The sequence below is a fragment of the Falco peregrinus genome, chromosome 10, assembly GCF_023634155.1.
Source record: "Falco peregrinus isolate bFalPer1 chromosome 10, bFalPer1.pri, whole genome shotgun sequence".
NCBI classification, from domain to species: domain Eukaryota; kingdom Metazoa; phylum Chordata; class Aves; order Falconiformes; family Falconidae; genus Falco; species Falco peregrinus.
The window spans coordinates 24,726,525-24,746,918 of record NC_073730.1 but is presented as its reverse complement, the minus strand read 5'-3'; the positions used below and the strand labels follow the sequence as shown (position 1 = coordinate 24,746,918).

At 37.3% G+C, this 20,394-nt stretch overlaps 1 protein-coding gene across 10 annotated transcripts in view; it reads right to left on the bottom strand.

The window, feature by feature from the left end:
• MAST2 (microtubule associated serine/threonine kinase 2) overlaps positions 1-20,394 on the bottom strand; it is a 194,335-nt gene that overhangs the window by 155,181 nt on the left and 18,760 nt on the right. For 9 of the 10 annotated variants that reach the window (XM_055815125.1, XM_055815132.1, XM_055815126.1 and 6 more), the window contains 2 exons: positions 19,031-19,178; positions 15,230-15,372 (listed from right to left, as the gene is read on the bottom strand). In XM_055815125.1, coding sequence (XP_055671100.1) covers positions 15,230-15,372; positions 19,031-19,178 — 291 coding nt within the window. Of the gene's footprint in view, positions 1-9,698; positions 10,414-15,229; positions 15,373-19,030; positions 19,179-20,394 lie in introns of those variants that run through there. The other variant, XM_055815137.1, reaches the window with a different exon arrangement.

Below are 20,394 nucleotides of genomic sequence, written 5' to 3'. Positions count from 1 at the left end.
CAGTATCCTCCTAACCAAAAGCCAATTAGATAATAGTCTCTCTTTCAAGCTTGTAGAATACTTATTTTTTTAATGTCTTTATTATGAAAAGCAAAGAAATAAACTGCAGATGATGCCACAAGTAAGCTCTGCTCCAATACGCACAACTGAATGTGAGGGTTCGCTCTCAGCCTTTCTGAAAGGTCAGATTTACAGCCCAGGAAAGACACCCACCAGTCCTGGCACTGACCCGTCGGCGCAGTCTCAGCTTGCGACAACTGCAAAATGCTGCAAAGGCAGCACGTGGAAGGATCTTCAGTCTGCTGGAGCAGCATCGCACCGTTCGTTCCACAGTAAATGTAACATGCCAAACGGACAACACAGAAGCATTACAAGAAGCATTTCAAATTTGTCCTTCCAACCTGGCCCAGAAATAGGTCACGAACATCGATGGTTTTGGAAACAGAAGAATGTCAGATTCTTCTTATAGTATTATTATAATTATATATAGTCTATATCATATGTAATACCATATATAATGTACAATGCATAATTTTATATAGGTATTATATTCTATTACTATTATATTGCAGCACTGCAATATAAACAGAATTAAAGACATCCAGTTTCCTACTGACTCAAGTTAGTCGTTTTGTCATCTTGCTTCCTCCCATCGTCCTCACAGAGGTAACCCTGGTTCTATTTTATTTCCACCCAACTGGCGACAGCATCTCCCACAGCTAATCGAGAGCTGTCACGTTTGAGTGTCAGCCACCGCTGCCAAGCCACATTAAACAATGAACTGTCTCTCTCTGAGAGGATATGAGGGGGTGTTTCTTACTCAGCTCCAATTCTTACGAAATTGCAATTACAATTATTTTTGACATTTCTTCTCTTTTTCAAGCCTGGATGAAACCGGCCAGTGGCTTGAAAGTTACCAGGAAAGAAGGAACGTTGCAGAAACTTTGATTCCCTATCACTGCTCAATGTTTCTGGCAATCATGACCATTTATACCATTACTTTCAATTTTGGTTAAAGCCAATGCCAAAAATACACATTAATCTACAGATCTGTTCCAGTTCTAAAGAGACAAAATTAAGAGTGCCAGTTTGATTACATTCAAATAAAAAGCCATAAGATTTCTTGGTCTTCTAAGCCTTGGCAGCATCCCTAGAGAAAATTCTTTCCATGAAGGAAGTTGAGCCTTTTCTAAATGCATCAATAAAGGAAGCTTCTCAGAAGACTGTTACCATACTGAGTCTGACAGGATCCAGAAAGACACTAATTAATGCAGTAAACTACATTTAAAAACAAGAATTCAATTCTACCAAAACATTGGGTCTTCAGGGAAGGAAGAAACATTGGCAATCACCAGTAGCAATTCACAGTTCCATGCTGAAAAATGATCTGCTAATGTGAAAGGTAGATGTTTTAATACTGAAAGGAGCCTTCCAAAATTGCCAAAGTTGTGAAGTAAACAAGCCTATATTGACAGAATGATCTCATAGCAAAACACAAATCTGCACAGCCAAGGTGGAATTCGAGGGAAGGAGAAGCTCTTTCCAGAACAGGTCGTGAAGCTGAAGAAACCAGTCTCCTAAAGTTTCCTTCTGACGTCACTCAAGTAGAAAGCGACTAAATGAAAGCATGAGCTGCAATGGACAAAACAACAGCAGGACGATTCTAAATATACCTCAAAGTTATCAGACATCAGCAATATCAGTTTACTCTAGCAGTTTGTGCTCTGTCCTGTGCTCCTGAATTTCCCACACTAGCAGTCCCGTTTTGTTCCCCATACTGCCTTTAAAGCTTCTTTTACAACAGGAAGCAGGAGACAAGTCAAAAAAAGCCCTTTACCCAGCCAAATAAGAGTCAAGGAGTAAACACATTATCCAGGAGGTTTCAGAACAACTAGGATAATGCCAATCCTGGGCAAAATATTTATTTTAATTCTGTGCCAGCTTTTCCAAAGAAAAAGTAAAAGTAACATCAGTTGTTGAGATTTTTATGGAAAAATAAGGTTGCAAATAAATCACCACAATTTCTGAGAAGAGTTCTTAGGTGTTTTTGTATGGGGGCAGTGGGGGTCAGGGTGTTTAAATTACTACCTCTGCTGATAAAGTAAACATGTAGACATCAGACATTATTGTTCAAAGCTTTTAACTTGCCTGCAAACTACATTTCTAAAAAACATATCTCTAGGAAACAGCAAAACTTTTTCTTAAGAACCTGCCAATCAAGTGAATTTTTAAAAGTAGCTGTCAGAAGAATTGCTACTGAATATGACCATTCTGTGTCAACAGAACAGTCATGCATATAACATTATTCAGCATTTTAATTGATGACCTAGAAATAAATATAAAACCACTGATGACAAGCATACATGTAATAGCAGAGTATAAAACAGTGAGGTCAGCACTGTCGGGGTTATCTGAATGACTTGGTAAGGCTGCTCTATTCAAATATTGTGTTAATGCAACCAAACAGTAAATTACACTCAAAGGAATTTGAAAAAAAGGCAACTATAGCAGGAAGGGAACATCTGCAAGTCTGTAACTCCACAGATCTCTCCTGGATACCTTTTTTAAGTATTGGTACCACATTTGCCAGTTTCCAGTGCTCAACTACTGAAACTATGTTAAGCAATTGACTATACAGCACTAATAGTAGTTCACACCTTTCATACTTGAATTAGTTTAAAGCTGTGTCATTATCTCCTTTTACTCACTGAATTAACAACTTCCTTTATTCTGGTTTTAACCACTCTCTTTCCTTTTAACCATTCTTAATTCTTACTTGGGGAGGGGGGGGGGGGGAACTCTGCATTTCTCTGCCTTGAAGAAGAGGTCTTTAACTTGGTTCCATGAAGACTATAAAGATGCAGGTCTCTTAGCTGATGTTCCATGCTTTTCAACAAGCTTTCTCTTCCTACATCAGTTCATCTTTTTGAAACTGAAAGGAACTTTAGCTGGTTTTTGACTATTTTTAGCTCTGCATACATGTATTTCAGTTTCAACCTTTAGGGTGGTTTTTTGACTTTACTTTGAACCAGAACTGAGCCTGCTAAGGATAAAAACAATGTTACTTCTCCTGCCATGGGCTCTTTGCTAGGGCTTGATCTCTCTTGTGAAACAGTCACTGAACACATAAAGTCTACTCTCATTCCTGTCCCAGTGTGGCATGTATCCAGTCTACATATAAGTAATTGAAGTCTCTCACTAACACGTGATTCTTACACTGTCCGATCTTCCTCAGGACACTGCAGTCAGCATCACCTACCCTTGTCATACAGTGGGTAATACAGGCCCCAGATTACTGCTGCTTAATTAGATCCAGGTTTCAACACTTAGGTGGTCTGTGCTACTCACTGATGCTTTGTCTTTAAACATGCAGCATCACCCAGCCACAACCCCAAACTCTTTAACCTTTCCCATATACTTTGAGGACACAATACTGGGACACAAAACTGCACGTAAATGAGACAGCCATCCTCAGCAGAGCTATGTCAGAATTTCAGCATTTTATGGGATTAAAGTAATTAACTGTAAAATATACAGGAGAAAATGTAACAATTATACTTACGGGTAGTGAGCATTATTATAGACTTGTCACTACTCTGAACTGAGGGATTCAACACAGAACAGAAGCTTGTAACAAAAAGCATAAGCTCTATTATATAGCTTAGGTAAAATGGAGTTAAGTCAACTTTATCCATTTTACTTCAACATTAAATGGAGTTTAACCAGCCTTTCACTGCTTGCTCCAGAACGTGAAATTGTGATTACCTACTTTTGAACCCCCAAACTACCGGAGAAGTTTCCTGATGTGCAAGGAAAAATGGAGCTAACAATAACTAATGGTTGTCCGTGACTATTCTCAGATGGAGATTTCATACAATGCAGGCAAAGCTTCATGATAAAAGCCTTGTTAATAATGGGTCAAAAAAGAAGTCAGATATCAGATGAAAGGGTAGGCATCACTAATGTAATTCATTGAAGAAGTTAGGCACCACAATACCTTTTCCCTTGAAATTATTGCAATTTATAGTAAGCCAGGGGGAAGAGCAGCAGTTTACCTTTTGCTTATAGAAAAATAGAGGAATTTAGCAATTAGAAAGGCAAGAGGTATCTATCACATCATTGTAGAGCCAAATTTAATGGCCAAGCACCCCTCCAGTTAGACAGGATTTAATCCATTCTTGACACTTTCCCAGGGAAGTTGATACAGTAGATCTGTCTGACAGTAATCCACATGGAACGGGGTCCCTCAGTGTTTCAACACCTCTCATTTATACAAAAATTTGCTACCATTGTTCTTTTTAAATCTAATCTGCGTATAACCGATGCCTAAATAACCTTTTTTTTTTTTTTTAAATGCTAAAAGACAAACATTCCATTCAATTTATTAGAGTGCTCTCTTGGAATTAAGTTGCTACATAAATCAACTGTCTGTTCACAGATATTACCTGATACTCATACACATTTGTATCAGCCATAAGAAGGTCTGATTTTCTTCCTACTGTATGTCTGGTATAATTCAACTGTTTCTCAGTCTGCAACATTTTAAACACAGTATGTAAGTTACATTGAGAAAATAAACACGGCAGCAGACAAATAACCATATAGCAAATTAAAAGATGTCATTGTCAAACATACCACTTTAAACAGCTGCCTATTTAATCAGGATTGATGCTGATGTCTGATCAATATAATTTGACAATATTGACATGGTACTTTTCCTCTCAATTCAGATAGTTCTGTATGTACATGACATTACAAATTATTCCTCTTTTCTTTTGAAAACCTCATCAGTTTATCTTGACAAACTTCTCTGATTATTTCATTAGCATAGTTTCTTCTAATAAGGTTTAAGATTTCTTTGATAAGAAATGCATGTTTTAAATTTGTAACGCTCTAATTTTACTTTTTGAAAGTAAATTTAATTTTGAAATTATTTGATAAGTGAATTCTAAGGCAAAACAACAAAAACTTACCTAAAACCAAACAGTTATCAACAGATTTAATAATATCCACCAACTTAATTTTATATTGCATACTGTCATTTGAGCAGAGTCAAAGAGCTTGTGGATCAAAAGCCCATGATTCAGAACACGATTCATTTAGCAAGGAGATAGTACAGAAATGAAGGTTGTATTAGAACTCATAACTCTACGGTAAGAAAGGGACAGGCAAATTTTGAGCAACAGTAAAACTGTAATACAAGACACAACTCTGTAGTTCTCCCACTAAGATTCCTAGACCAGTATTCCACAGCCCAAAGAATTTACAGGAGAGGAATTAAGGAGGTCACAGAAGTATATTAGTGCACAAAGCAGTCTGAATTCACAACTTTTCTGGCTATCATCAATGAGTAAGAATAAATTTTTACTGTGGGGAGGCTTTTTTTCCTGTTTTCTGGGGACAGGGGAAACCACAGAGAAAAATAAACACTTCTGGGAGAACACAGGAGGGAAAGGATTGCTTAGGAACATCAGGACAGGCAGAAGGGATCTTAAAAGGGATCTAGCTCATGCTAGAGACAGCACAGTATGCAAAGCTGCCAACAGGCAACCAAGGTTAGCAACACTGATGAAATGCAAGCAGTAATGAACATTTTGACCTTTGTCTTCAACCCTTGGATTCTCGACACTGTGATAAACACACTATGTATTTCCCTTGGCAACAGCTCATCCATTAAATTAGTTCAATTTCAAATATTTAGAAAATCAGCTTGGAAACAAAACTTGCCAAAAGTACCTCTGCACACTTAACTATTTGAAACAAATATGTAACAAGTTATCTAACTAGAAGTCTTTGTGTGAAAAATTTAGTGTATGCACTGTAACTTCATTTGTGTGAACAAATGACTTAGCAGTATTCTCTATATTAAAGGTATGCAAATTCTAATTTTGAGTGAAGACAAAAACAGAAACTGTTAAACCTGAAGTTTCATGTTTTATTTAAATTCCCAGGCAGAGAATCTTAATTCCAAGTTCCACATAGTAATTTGGTTTTGTGGACAAATTATGAACCCTGCCACAGGAGTTCATCATATAACTACTTTTTCTGTCACTATACCATATGACCACATTAAAATAATGAGGTTTGAACATTCATATCTTCAATTAGAGCTTTGTGGCTTCAAGCACTTAAAGAACAAATGCTGCCATTAACCTAGACCTTACGCCTCAAATATGCGCCAAATATATTAACAATGTTACTGAATCATGAGGTCATTGTGGAAACGTAAGTTGCAGTGAATTCCATCACAAAGCAAAATCTTGAGGATTTTAATAGGATATTATTTAAGGTATAAAATTAAAATCTGTCATTATCTCAACAGCTCATTTATCAGGCTCAAAAATATTTTAAGGGTTATTTTAGGTTAATTACATTTCACATCCTTTTATGACAGATCTGAAACTCTGCACATCTTTCAATCCTCTATTATAAACATTTCCCCCTTGTCAGTAACTTAAAGTTCACACTGACACATTTTCACAGACCCGCACCAGTCTTAACATGACAGCGCTTTATATTTGTGAATCTTTTTTTTTTTTTTTTCCCCCCATGGAAACTTGGTCACTGCAATAAACAACAAAAGCAAGAAGCAACTCAGTTGTTCCACACTATTTACTAATAAACTAGCTTAGGTAAGCTGGTTTGTTTTGAACACATAAGGCATCCTCTCAGCAAATTTTCCACTATACATACTTAGTTGACCACAATCTAAATGCCACAATCCAAGAATTCTCCTCATCTATTCCTATAATAAACAATGCTTTGAAAAAACAGCCTGGCCATTATTTAGCCTAGTCTCTGTTCACAAAGGGTAGAACTACAGATAACTGACTCGAAATCAAGCTTGCTAGTGTAATGGTTTTTCTGACTTCATACCTCATATTCTCACAGCATAAGGACTCTGCAGTTCCCACCAGGGAAGACTTTAAAACTCACAATCCCTGCAGGAAGGCTTGGGTTAGCAATAATGACATAGCAAAGCCAGGGAATAGATCACGGTATTCCCTGGCTTTTGAACAACTGACTTGAAAATCTAAATACCTATAAGACAATCAGAAATAAGAGAACGACACAGGCACACTAGATACAGCAACTGCAGGAATAAGTTATTTCATAGCACCATTTATTTCAGCTTCAAACATTTGCTGAGCGTTAAAAAAAATAAGCCTTCCAGAAAGTCTGTGAGGTATGCTTTACTCTGAGTTCTACTGATGACCAAATGACTTAACCTCTCTGCCTCTCAGTTTTATCAGAGTTCCGATATCAGGACTGTTGCAGAAGTCTTGGGCTTTAATGCTGTGTTTCACTTGCATGGCTACACTTACCTCTGCCAAGAGATTTCACCTCTCCCTCTCTAGGAATCTCAAGGTAATAAGGACTTTAGATTAACTCTTAGCAAAGATTCCAAGCTGCAGCTGTCCAGAGGTGAAGCACAGAAACCACCATATTCCCATTTTCCTCCAAGTGGTAAAATAAGCAATCACTCTGTCTCTGGAGCTGAACCAGTTTGGATGGCTGGAAAGACACGTTGTGTGGCTTGGATAAACCAAAATGATACAGTATAGGAAAACATACCAAACAAAAAACAGCAGCCACACATGGAAGGTTACGCTACTAATTTCTACATCTCCAAAACTTTTGTTTATTTTTAGAGTTACAGGGGATTTTTATAGATGTCCTAAAGCTCAAAACAGTTTGCATTATGGGAACAAAGTAGTTTAAAACTTATGCAAACAGACTACTTCATGTTTAAAGATGGATCCACCTATTATCACATCCCAGGAAACAGTTCCCAGAAGTATTACAAGACACAGAAGACAGCCATGTTAAAATACTAAATGTGGACATCTCACAATGCCTTTCTACAGAAATACCTGCTAAAAATCACGAAAACAAAACAGTCAATTTTTTTGCTATTTTAAATCAAAAAACCATGAGTTTTATTGTCTACATTAGTATGTTTTTATAGAGAGGTTAATAATAACCACAGAACAACACTCTTATAGAACAAAGCCTCAGTAAGTGACAATGCACATTCAAGACAGTTTGAATAGTTCTTTATATTTCAAGTTCCCCACAGTTCCCCCAAGCAAAAAAGCTAATTTTCCATGCACACTACGGCAGTTTCTCACTTTACACCTACAATAGTGCTGCTGTCAGGAACAGAACTGACTACATGTGCCAAAAATCAATTCAACATATTCACAGACAAAAAAATTACATGCAGACTCTGAAGATAATGAGAACTGCAATCATTCAAACTGACAGTCTAGCGCTTAACAATTATCACAAGGCAAGTTTTATGAATTCATATTTCCTACAATGACAAGCCTCAGGTTACACAGAAGGGTGTTCAAATTTTCCTTCAGGTATGAAAATCTCCTTTGAACCAATGAGTCCACTCCAAAATGGAATTCACTTAACTGGAGTAAAAAGATGCTGACTGTGTTTCAGTAATATGCACTATATATTAAATATAACTTTAGTACAGAATTTATCACAATCATTTGCTGTTCTTTACACAGATACACATGAATTATTCAGAATGAAGTTTACTAGTGAAAAACCTATCAGGACTATCCATTTTGAATGCACAGTCAAGCATGTGTCCTGAATCTATCACGAAAACACAGAATTATAGCACCTGCATTTTAATTTTCTTACCAGAAATACCTTAAAGCTGTGACAAAGGTAAGTCTCTGCAAGCACTCTAAACACTGCCCCATGCTCACAATTTTGCACAGAATACTTAAGTATGTTCAAAGCAGCTCTTCTGCAGTTTGCTTACAATATGATTTACTTCTTTGCAAAGGCCTAATTTATTCTCTACTGTTCCACATTTTCAGGTCCGAATTCCTTGTTCTTACTTTTATCATTCAGCTCATGCCAATACATTCAATCCTCTGTGTAGAACTTGCTTCCTACTTCTTCCTCAGACCCAGGCCCTTCAAACAAATGCAAGTCTGGATACTGCTTTAGTTCTTCCAAGTAACACACATATTATTTCTCCTTATAGCCACATCTTCCAAAACTGATAACATACCCAAACTCAAAAATTCACCCATAGCCTTTGGCATGTAAGTAAATGCAAATTTTTAATTAGCATGCATAAATTTAAGACTTCACATGGTCTTAATTTACAAATCCACATACTTCCCATCTCAGGTTACTACAATTACGACTGCTATTTTAAAATGCAATTCCCATGCCTTCATGCAGTAATAAATCCATTCATTCATACAACCATAGTTTCCGCTGTCTCCTGCTTTTCTAACAATACAAAAATATGAAATTCTACTTGTACAGTGAAGTATTTAAAGTTCTCTACTCCCTAAAACAATTAATGATCTTCATCTGCTAAAACTTTAATGATTATTCTCAGACAAAAATATTTTCAGCTGTATTCAGCAACACTTAAATAGTCAATATATTACCACTAATAAAACAAACTAAAAGTAAGGTTATCTATGACAAAAGGTTTGGGGAAAAGAGCAGCTGCACGTTTCAGAAGACAGTTTTCTAATCAGATTCAAATGTCTGCTGCTGTAATAAGTATACAGTGAATCAGCAGGAGGTAGCTCTATGCACAACTGGCATTAATGATTTGTCCCCAACTAGTATTGAATTTTTCAGTAAAAAGACAGAGATTACATCAATTCTTTTGTAGGGAGGTAGAAGTCTAAGCTCTGTGCACTCACCTCACCGCCAGCATACATATTGAGCAGAAAGGTAGAAAGTACGGTGGAAGATCAGCTATTCTGCTTTGTAAGCTAATGTTTAGTTTGCTCGTCAGATACCTGCTAGTCACTACAAACTCTATTCCTTCCAAGACCTCATCACTATGAGATTAACAACGACTACCCAGATGTGTGCATAAAGCAGAGACCCTAAATAATGCGCAGTAAATCTATTAAAGCACTAGGGGCTAAGCAGAAGACCCAGTCATAAAATTTTGTAACTATGAGGGGTTTTTTGAAGCAGAGTATAAAGCAGCTTGAATTTCTAGTTCCACTGCACTGTATCAGAGCTTTTGAATTACTTTCTGCAACGAACTGACAAACACAAGGTTAAGGTCTTCTTTTGCTATAGCCCATGGGAAAACTTCTCTAGCTCTTCTTGAGGTTGGCCCTGTAGCAAAGGTGTCATTTTGTTGAAAATACAATTCACTATACCGAGACCGCCAGTACTCCAGCACCCCCTGGCAGGCCACAGACCAAAACACAATTAGGCAGCACAGCTTCTGACCCAAAAATTGCAAACAATGATTTATATGATTACCTCCGAATAATATTTAAAGAAAAGAAAATTCTTTGTTTTTTGCATAACTATCCCAACCATCACCTCTCTGTTACCAGAAAAAGAATGCTGCAAACCACAGTACAGTATTAAAATATGAAGCTAATTCATACTCCAACTAAAAAAAAAAAAAAGGCCAGGTTATTAGCAAGTGGTCAGTGTGGAACACGATCCCAAAATAATATGCCTGTGCTGTTATCACTAACAATACCTGGATGTCTAAAAACGTGTTGCAAAAGCGTGCCCGCCGGGAATGCGGCGGGAAGGCTCCGCGGCAAGTGCCCGGCCTGCCGGCAGGGGGCAGAGCAGCACCACGGACCCGCCGCCGCTGCGCCGGATGCGGCCGCGCTTCCACCTGGGCTCCACGTGAACGACCCGGGCTCGCCCACCAACCCGCATCTGTAGCCAGCTAGCCACTCCTCCGGGTGGCCAGGAATGCTACTGCTTGGAAGTACAGCCTTTGGTAACGAAGAACAACTTGCACTGGGGAAATACACCATTATATTAGTTACAATTGATTCCGTTCCCGATTTATCTAAAATTAAATAAAAAAGGAGTAAAAAATTTGGAAATAAACAGTAAATATTCTTTCCTACATCTAAGAAGCACACCCCAACTTGACCATCAAAGATAACATGCCACAGCATGCTAGCTCCGTCAGTGGCCAGGTTTCCAGTTGCAGTGCCAAGGTCCCATCAGCACAAGGACAACCATTTTCCCGTTCCACTCGGCATTGCCTAATCCGCACAGCTTCGGGGAACTCAACATTCAGAATAAATCACCGGCTCTGTGTCATCCAACACAGGAAGTTCTTCAGCTTGTTCGTAAATTCAAGTCTTTGCATTTGAGCCTCTCCACCCTCCTGATCATTATTCAAAATGAGAGGCTTTTTTTATTAATCACTTCTTCTGGAGCAAGACCAGGGGAAGGTTAACTATCTGGCACTCTACAACGGCAAAAAATATGCAATTGTCTCATCTCATTTTAACTATTACCTTCAAAGTAAACGTGAAACTGTTAAGTCATTTGAAGTTATTCTCTGAAGAGAGAAAGGAGACTGACCCCACAAGGAAATCTTGCAAATCTGGCAGCAGAGGATTAACAGTCAGCAGGCTTCATCTCTGAAGATGAAGCAACGGTAGCACGTGGTATAGAACATAAGAAAGAAACTTTATGCTAAAGAGAGAACTACAACCACCCTGCTAAAACCCTCAACCTCATTTTCAAAAATTATGCTCAGTTTTTCAGTTCCAGGAGTACAGCACATTTCAGTTCAGTACTGGGAGCGATTTAGAAAACTGAAGCTTGTAGTATTAAAAAAAAATCAAAAATAAAGGTTCAGAATCTCTTTTACGCAAGTTTCTAATTCTCCACTGACAGGCCTCTTCAAATGTGTTCCCATTGCCACTGCTGGCAGAAGGAACATGCACAGCTTCTTATTCTTGGAACATCTCAAACTTTTCCAGGCATTAGACAGTGAGCAATGCAGTAAGATGTGTCCTAATTAACGGGTAGCACGCTGCGAGATGTTTCTTTCACAAAATACTGGAGACAGTGCTTGAGGTACGGGGAGTGAGGGGGTGGGACACACACAAAACCACCCACATCTCTTTCCACAAACATAAACACATACTCAGCATTAGTGCAGTGCTCCAGTTCAGCAACCCGGCCTTAACAATAAACCTGAGGGGAAAATCATCCCTTGCCCACCCGTAAATGCTCCAGCCCAGGAATATTAATACCTTACAGCATTGATTCATTCACATTGAGGTTTGTCAAAATAAACACCTGCAAGAAAGGCACTCCCAATCTACCTCCTCTACAACAATCACAACCTTCTCTTCACAAGCTCTTTTTCCTTTCTAAAATTAACAAACCTTGACGCTATTCGTGCCTTTCTTCATAGAAGAATGCATCCATATTCCTGATCGTTCGTATCAGCTGCACTTAAAAGTACATTCCAAGTTCTAACTCTTTTTACAACAGGGTGCCTGCAGGTCAAGATTTCAGATAAATAAACCCCCAAACTAAGTCATAAGAGATTTTCCACATTATTATACTTCTGTTCCTTGTGCACACACTTTATACACACTTCCTGTGCTCCAGTTTTTACTGTATTTGGGTCTTGATAGCAGAAAACACCACTGAGATGCCCACAATGATGATTTATGTCTTTTTTTTTCTTTGATTACTTCCTTGGCTATCTTAGGGATTTGAAAGTGTTGAAGAGGATGCTCCCCACCAGAATTTAATCTACTAGCATCAGAGCCATCCGTCTTAAGGGTAGATGAACAACTGAAGGTCATCCTCTGAAATCCTCACATATATTTAGAAGGCACACAAATCAGATCAACATCTATCATTCTACAATGACAGCACTCAGCATATAGTCTGCCCTGGTTTCTTCCTCAAGTCAAGGATCTAGTGGCAACTGCTATGCAGACACATAAATCCAGACTCTTACATAACATGTGACCTGAAAGATTCTACCAATAAACTGTGCTTATGTAGTTTAGCATGTTAGAATTTGATGTGTTTCCAGTTCTTGAGTTGTTGCTGGTAAGCAGTCCAGCTTTCAGTCTTATTAGCTGCAAACTAATTTCTATAGATTTGCTATTGTTAATTTATCTTTTTGCTTTGCAAACACTTTCAAAGTTGGAAAGAAGGCAATTTAAGCACAGCAAACAATCTGTAGGATTAGTACTGGTTAGAAAGTAAAAAAACACACATTTCTGAATGCCAGCAAAGCAATTTAGCAAAGTAAAATCCACTGATAACCTACAGTCCCAAAAAGAGGGAGCAGAAACAACGTACATAGCTTTGAGTATTCGGGCTTTCCCGTACCACATCCCACTTCTCTCTAGCTATCTATCTAATGTATTATAACAAATAAGAAAAGAATTAAATGCTGTAGCAGTCAAGGCTGGCATATTAAATTGACACTGTGCATTACTGAACCTACTCATCTCTTAATAGAGCTATTCTTCAAAGGAGATTAATTATACTGGCAAGAGACCTTTTGCCATTCTAATTTGTGAAACGTATTTCAATACCACAAGCATATTAAAGCAGCTCCAAACATGTAACTAGCTCGAAGATCCCAGGATTCACTGCATTTAATTAGGTGTTCATCTTGTGACCAGCTCTTTAGTCATCACTTTAGAAGCCCACTTCATCTAAAAATTCTTAATTTCTAGGCTTAATTAACTGTAACTGTAATTAACATACAGCCCACCAGAAAGTATACAGAGATAGGAAAGTGACCATATACTTCAGTACGTAACACCATCGCAGAGGGACAAATACTGGATTTATAGATGAATTTCTCTGCTTTAATTAGAAAGCAGAAAATCTTGAATTATTTTAAAGTAAATTATTGGCATTACATTTGATAGACAGTACAAACACTACCATGACAAACTGAAAATACATAATATTAGTAATATGCAGAATTGTAACACGCAAACACATCTGCAGTTCACTGAATTGTACGCAGCTGTTAAGCAAAAAGCTAGTATTCCAAATAAAGGATCTGAGAACTAATGCTTTGTTCTAAAGCACAGTTATTTTCATTAACTTAAGCTATGAAGCTTCAAGGCATTTGCCTGCCTTCAGCAAACAGGCTTGTATTTTAACACATACTACTTTTTGTAATCCTCACCAGATAAATACTTGCATACCAAGTTCACATGAGCATTTCCCATTTCTGTTGGTACAACCAAATTATAACCACAGCTAAGAACAGAAATTTAAGGCAAACACCGAACAGGCACCAAACTAAGACAATACAATTAAATCAAACCATAAGAATTTCAATATAGTAGCAAGTCTGAAAATGCTACAAATACTTCATTGTGAAATCAAAATCAGTGCTAACACAAATACATAGCTTTTTGAACTTTATAGATTTAAGTTTCTTTTCATAGCCTGGTGGTGCCAAACTGTCTAGGTTACCCTCCAAAATTCTAAGGGATAACAATCTAAATGCTATATCCAAGGTACACCCTTTTACTTAAGGGGTCACTGCTTCTAAAATGTCTCACAATGTAATACAAGTCTACCCAATTACCTGCAGCAATATAAACCAGTGCACACCAAAATGTCCTCATTTGAGTAAAACTTGTTATACAGGCAACTCTATGGAAGTTTGGCAAAAAAAAGCTTCTAGCTTTGCTTTTTAGCTACTGTTCAGCAACAATTTCTGTTGCATATATGACTGCTCACAAAAAACTGTCTTTTCCCCCTCTTTTGTTTTTCTTCTCCTTGCACTTCAGTGATTTTAGATATTTAGAGGTAATAAGGAACATATATGAACAAAACATATGTTCCTTTTTGTTTGCAATTCAGTCTTGACTATAGACATCTGAGTTTCCCTCCCGTACAGAATATTTTCTTCTTAGAAAATGCTAATTTAACAGATGCAACATTCTTCAAAAATACATTCACTTTACCAAAACTTTTTGAGAGAAACCATGCAGAAGAGCAGATGTCAGTTCCAGCTCTTCAATTCCTTGGACAGTTATCCCTTTCAGCTTCATCCCCCTAGCTATTCTCTAGGGAAGCAGGCAGAGGTAGCTACTCAAAGCTGGTTCCCAATTAAACTTGTTTTAAACGGTCAGGTTCCCATGCTCACATCTCCCTAGGCTTCCAGAGATATTTTGTTTCCAGTAGCAGCTTAAGTAGCATTGAGAAAGAAGCTCCCCAGAAAGAAATTACTCTTAACACAAACATTTTTTTCCTGCTTTTTCTCAAAAGCAGAATGAACATACACTCTCCTCCTAACTCACCCGCTACCCTAAAAAAGGCCCACAGAAAGAAAATGTTGCATTCACTGAGCAGGAACAGGGAAAGCAAGGTGAAAACTAAAGCACAGGATCACGCTACTTTTTATTTATAGCACAAAAACATCATGAGTATTCCCAGACTCACTCACCAAACCAGCAGTAAGTGAAGGAGCAGACTGTCCTAGAGACTGATTTCTCATGCGAACCAGGTTTGAGGTATCTCCAGGTGGCTGCCATATCGTCTGTCCCACTCCACTGTGGATGCTATTTGATAAGGGAAGCAGCTGTTTTCCTTTTAAAATAAAACCAAAATACTATCAGCTTGTTTTTAAACAAGTTTTCAAGTTCATAATACAATGCTGAAAAAAATTCCTGCATGTGGAGAAAAAGTGTCTAATAGAAAAAAGCTATTTAAAGGTTTATGGTAGGTTAGAACTTGTAAAAGCACACTACCTGTAAATTCTTTATGTTTGATAATGTTGATAACATTTGATAACGAAGTATTTCCAAAAAACCTAACATGAGGTAATGAGTAAATCCAAAACCTTGTAGAAATAGACTTCTGTCGCTTTATACCTTTCTAAACATCACACAGCTTAAAAAGGAAACAATATTTGCTGCCAATTAAATGATTTATTGCCCTGTAGAGAGGCAATGTTAACGCTGCAAAATCTCTTAAGTGTGATTTTTAAAATTCTTAGGAAAATGCATTCATATTTGTAAAATATTACCTCTTCTAAATATCTTAGCCATCTAGACATCTGCACTTTCTCCTACCATTGGAATATTCAGCAGTAGATTTCTTGCAGCTATGGTTAGAATATAGTGTATACGTTTAAACATTATTTTGCTTCGAACCATGTATGGATATTTTCTGTCTAAAAAATTTCACTCTTCAGCAATACTGTCTTGAAAACAAAATGTTCTGTAGCTTTCCCGAGTCTCCCCTGTATCTGATTGATTAGCTTAAAAGCCAATCTCCCATGCTACATATACAAACAGTGAAAAGAATAGTTCCTATCTCAACAAGTTCACACCAATGCACTTTACTGCAGGAAATATAGTAATCATTTAAAAGGATCTGATCAATACAATTTTTTTCTAGTCAATATAACACTCCTTTTTGAAAAATGTCAAGCAGTAGATTTCCATGATGAGAAAGAACCAAAGTCAAAGTAGGTCATATTTTAAGTCCATCAAGGTCAACAGTTTCCTTTTAGTTACAATGTCATTCACAAAAAAAAAAAAAAAGAGATTGAAGACAGTCTTGTGGTTAAAAACACATAAGTGAAAAAGTCTGTAAATCTGGGTTCCATTATTAGCTTCCAGATTACTTCCTCCGTAGCTTTGGTCAGTCAACCTCTGAACTTCAGTTTCACCATCTGCAAATTAGGATTGAATAATACCTCTTTTCCTTAAAATCAGGACTGTGAGGCTAAACTATACACACACCCCTTCCGAGTATGGTGAAGATAGTTGCATTCATATTACATGCTCAGATACTACAACAGGAATCACAGGAGACTAAGAATTTTGTTGCAGTAAGCAGCAGGAGGAAGTCTACATCTTTAATCACATACACGGTAGAAAAATACTTTTCCTCAGAGGCAGCAAACTATTTTACAAATTTAATTTCAACTTAGAATTAGATGTGAAATATTACATTCATTACATAAAAGGAGCTACAATATTTGGAAGACTGTCACATAATGTGATTAGCCATGATGCCAGGGGGGAGGGAGTGGTGTCTTTTTGGTCTTTTATTTTTAACTTGCTTACGTTAATTTTCTGTTTAAGTTACAAGCAATGGGCCAATGACACATTAACAGAATGAGTAAAAGTGTATGAGCGATGGTAAGGCTTAACTTTGGCTAGCAAACAGAGACACAGCATACTAGCACCTTTTCCCCTGTCCCACTCAAGCTGCTTACAGCCGTAGACCTGATTTTCATGGTTTGCTCATTTTCAAGATTATGCGTGAATACAATGACTCCTCTTGTCTGCAGAGATCTAAAACTACAGAAATGTACCTTGCTGTATTTATCTCAGCAAAGCTAAGATATCCTACAAGAGCAATTCAAATCATACAATTATCCAACAGGTCAAAATGCCAGTGCTTGAGGGCAAGAAAAACGTTACTTAAATCTCCATAAGATACAGCTATCAATATCCCCTTTTATTTCCCTAAAATCTGAATCCACAAATACAGAATTCCATCAAGAGTCAAATCTAAGCCAACCAGTTTGCATGCACAATCATGTATACTCTTTAAACTTAGTTGCTTCTGTTGCAAAAATAAGCTGGAATTATTTTCAGGATGGAACTTGAAGCTGAAGCCTTTCCCTGCCATGCCTCAAGTTCAAACACCCACATTTAAAATATATCTCTAAACATCCATATTTTCTTTATCCAGTTGGGTCAAATTGATCTTGGTGGGGTTCTTTTCCCGTTTCTGAATCAGGCTATAGTAGATTGAAAAGTCATTAAGATAAAGCCACAAGTTCTGGAGAACATTATCATTTCAGAACACAAAATTTACAAGAATATCTCCAAAAAGAAGAAGTATTTTTAGAATAGAAACAGAACTTGTCCAGTTTTCCTGATTCCTCCTATTTACTTTTCTTTGCTTACTTCTACTTGATGAAAAAACAAAAACAAATAAAAAAAACCCACAAAACAAACTACAGTACTATCCTCAGCCATTGTAATCAGCCAACAGCTGTGTAATAATAATAAACTTCTGTTCTCCTCTAGCGATTAACCTACCTTAAAGAAGACCTAAAGTGCAAAACAATATGAATGTTTCCACTTTTCAGAAACAAGCCACTTATTACAAATAAAACATTGAGACCAGGCCAAGCCAAAATAAAACTGTGCATACTTTACTGCTTATTCCTATTATACCTAGCACCTCAAGTGTCAAAATATTTATATTCCCCTGATAAAGGTTGGAGGGACCAGGACTGAATGTATTTTCACAATCATGTAAGTCAAGCCCATGCTGCTGCCAAATTGGTTGGTTTAACCTTCTTCCTCTTTCCTTCCCACCTGAGAGTTTTCAGCTCTTCTAGTTCTTGCACTAACATGCAAATAAGCAAACAGCCAGCCTAATCAGGGAGGAAATGGGCTGCAAGTTAACCCAATAGGGCAAGAGTGGTATTCAGGCAGATCAGCTATTTCATTCTAGACTGATCATGCAGCTCTACACGTTCTAATGCGAGCATCACAGACTTTGACACCAGCTTCAAACAACTGTGAAACCATCCCCTCCCTAGCCCACATACAAAGTCTTTAAAAAAACACAACTACTGAGCTTGGTCCTCCATTTTTTTGGCTAATTACTAGACTATGCTCACTCCATGGTTCTGCTGACAAACTAAATCCTATGACAGGGCTGAAGATTGTGTTCACTAGAAAAGAAAAAACAAACTTTACGCAAACTGAAAAAACATCTAGTTAGTAAGCAAGATTTTTTACTTTGAACCACAAATGCCTACAGTGCTTTTGAAGCCAAAAAGAAACAAATACTAATTTGAATCTGATATAAAAGTCAGCTTCCCAGTAAGAAATAAAATGGCAAAGTAGGCAAGCTTATAGTCAGTCCAGACCTTAAAAGAGGTAACAATGCATCACTGTGTTGCCTGGATTTCCACTAATCCCTTCTTTTAACTTAAGTTAAAGTTTAAACTTAAGTTAAAGCACATTAAGTCTTAGCTTCTAACTTTTTACTCCGGCCAATATACAAAACTTCATTTCAAATCCAGTCTCTTTCATGTTTCTTTTTGCATCTTTCTCTTACATAAAATTTTGTATGCCCTCCCAACAAGAAGTCACCTCTAGTTTTAAAGAAATTACTTGTCAGTATCTTTTATTACAACTGTTACGCCAACAAGGAATACTGCATCTTTATTACTAATACATTGTCATATCGTCTTTACAAAATGACATACCTGACAAAGAACTTGCCAAGCTACCTCTTCGTAGCTTGCAGTCATCTTGACTTAACTGACGATGGAGCTTGGTTTTCCCAGTAGATGAAAAGATGTCAGGATTGCTGAGCTTCCTGCAACGTAATGGAGTAGACTCTGTCACCATCTCCTGTAGAAAGAAAAACAAGCAGAATTTTGTTAATGACAGCTAAACACCTGTTTTCTGAAACATACAACCACCAAAGCCAGACTATTTAAAAAAAAGGAAAAAAACCAAGAAAAAACACAAACACTACACCACCATCTCCCCCCAAAAAAAACATTTAAAATTGTAAAATCCCCTCTTTTGTGACACATATCTGCACTGAATGCACATCACAAGACTCCAGTCAAAGATGGTCCTTGGACACTATAGCTGTAAGAAATATTAATAATAGTCAGAAAAAGGCAATTATGCTACAATTTTTGGTCTTACAGTATGGAGGAAAAGAGGCTCCTGAAAAATCAGGCTCAGCTTTGATTCAAGCTATTTCCTGCTAAAGCAAAGATAATTTTCTCTGAATTTCCTGAATATTTATTCCGTCCAGTCTATGAGTAACATGCCCATAAAGAAACTGTTGCAATGTCTAATTGCAACCCCAAACTCCTATTATAAGTTACAGCTCCACTACAAGACCATACGTATAACTAAGTAATAATCAGGATAGCAATCACCCTTTGTGTAATGTCTTTGTTATTACTATAAACAAAATTAGACATGCATTTGTCAGAAACACTCCCACACATGTGAATTCCTTTCACAGGATACAGCAAACTTTCAATCAAAATAGCAGTAGGTAGAACAGTGGCAAGCATAACCACAGTGCTTTCCTCATGCATTTAATTATTCTGGAGGTGTCAAACTCATTTCACACCCAAAGAACTACAAGCATAGCTATCATACATGGATTTGAAGATAGCATGACACTCTCCATTACAGTCTACATAGATGAACTCAGTCAAGTTCTCCCTTCTCTGCAGTAGTGCAACATGTTCCACTCATTAATGGATTGCTCCCTTTTATTTCAAATGCCTCTCATCAGCTATACAGCACTTCTGGCCAGGCTTATCCCCATAAAATCTGAGGCAGAAATTAAACTGAAAGGAACACTTTCTCTCCATGATACATCACCACTTGGTTTAACGTAGTTTTAAATCACACTGAAATCAAAAATTAGTCTACCAGTAAAATCTGCAGATTCCAGTCAAAATCTATTTCTGAAGTCATTAATTCAAATCTATTCAGTCTAGTGTTATGCCTCTTAACTGTCAAATCTAGTCCAGGACTACATACTCTAAAAACGTCGAGATTTTTTTAATTATTTTGGGGGGGAGGAGGACATGAA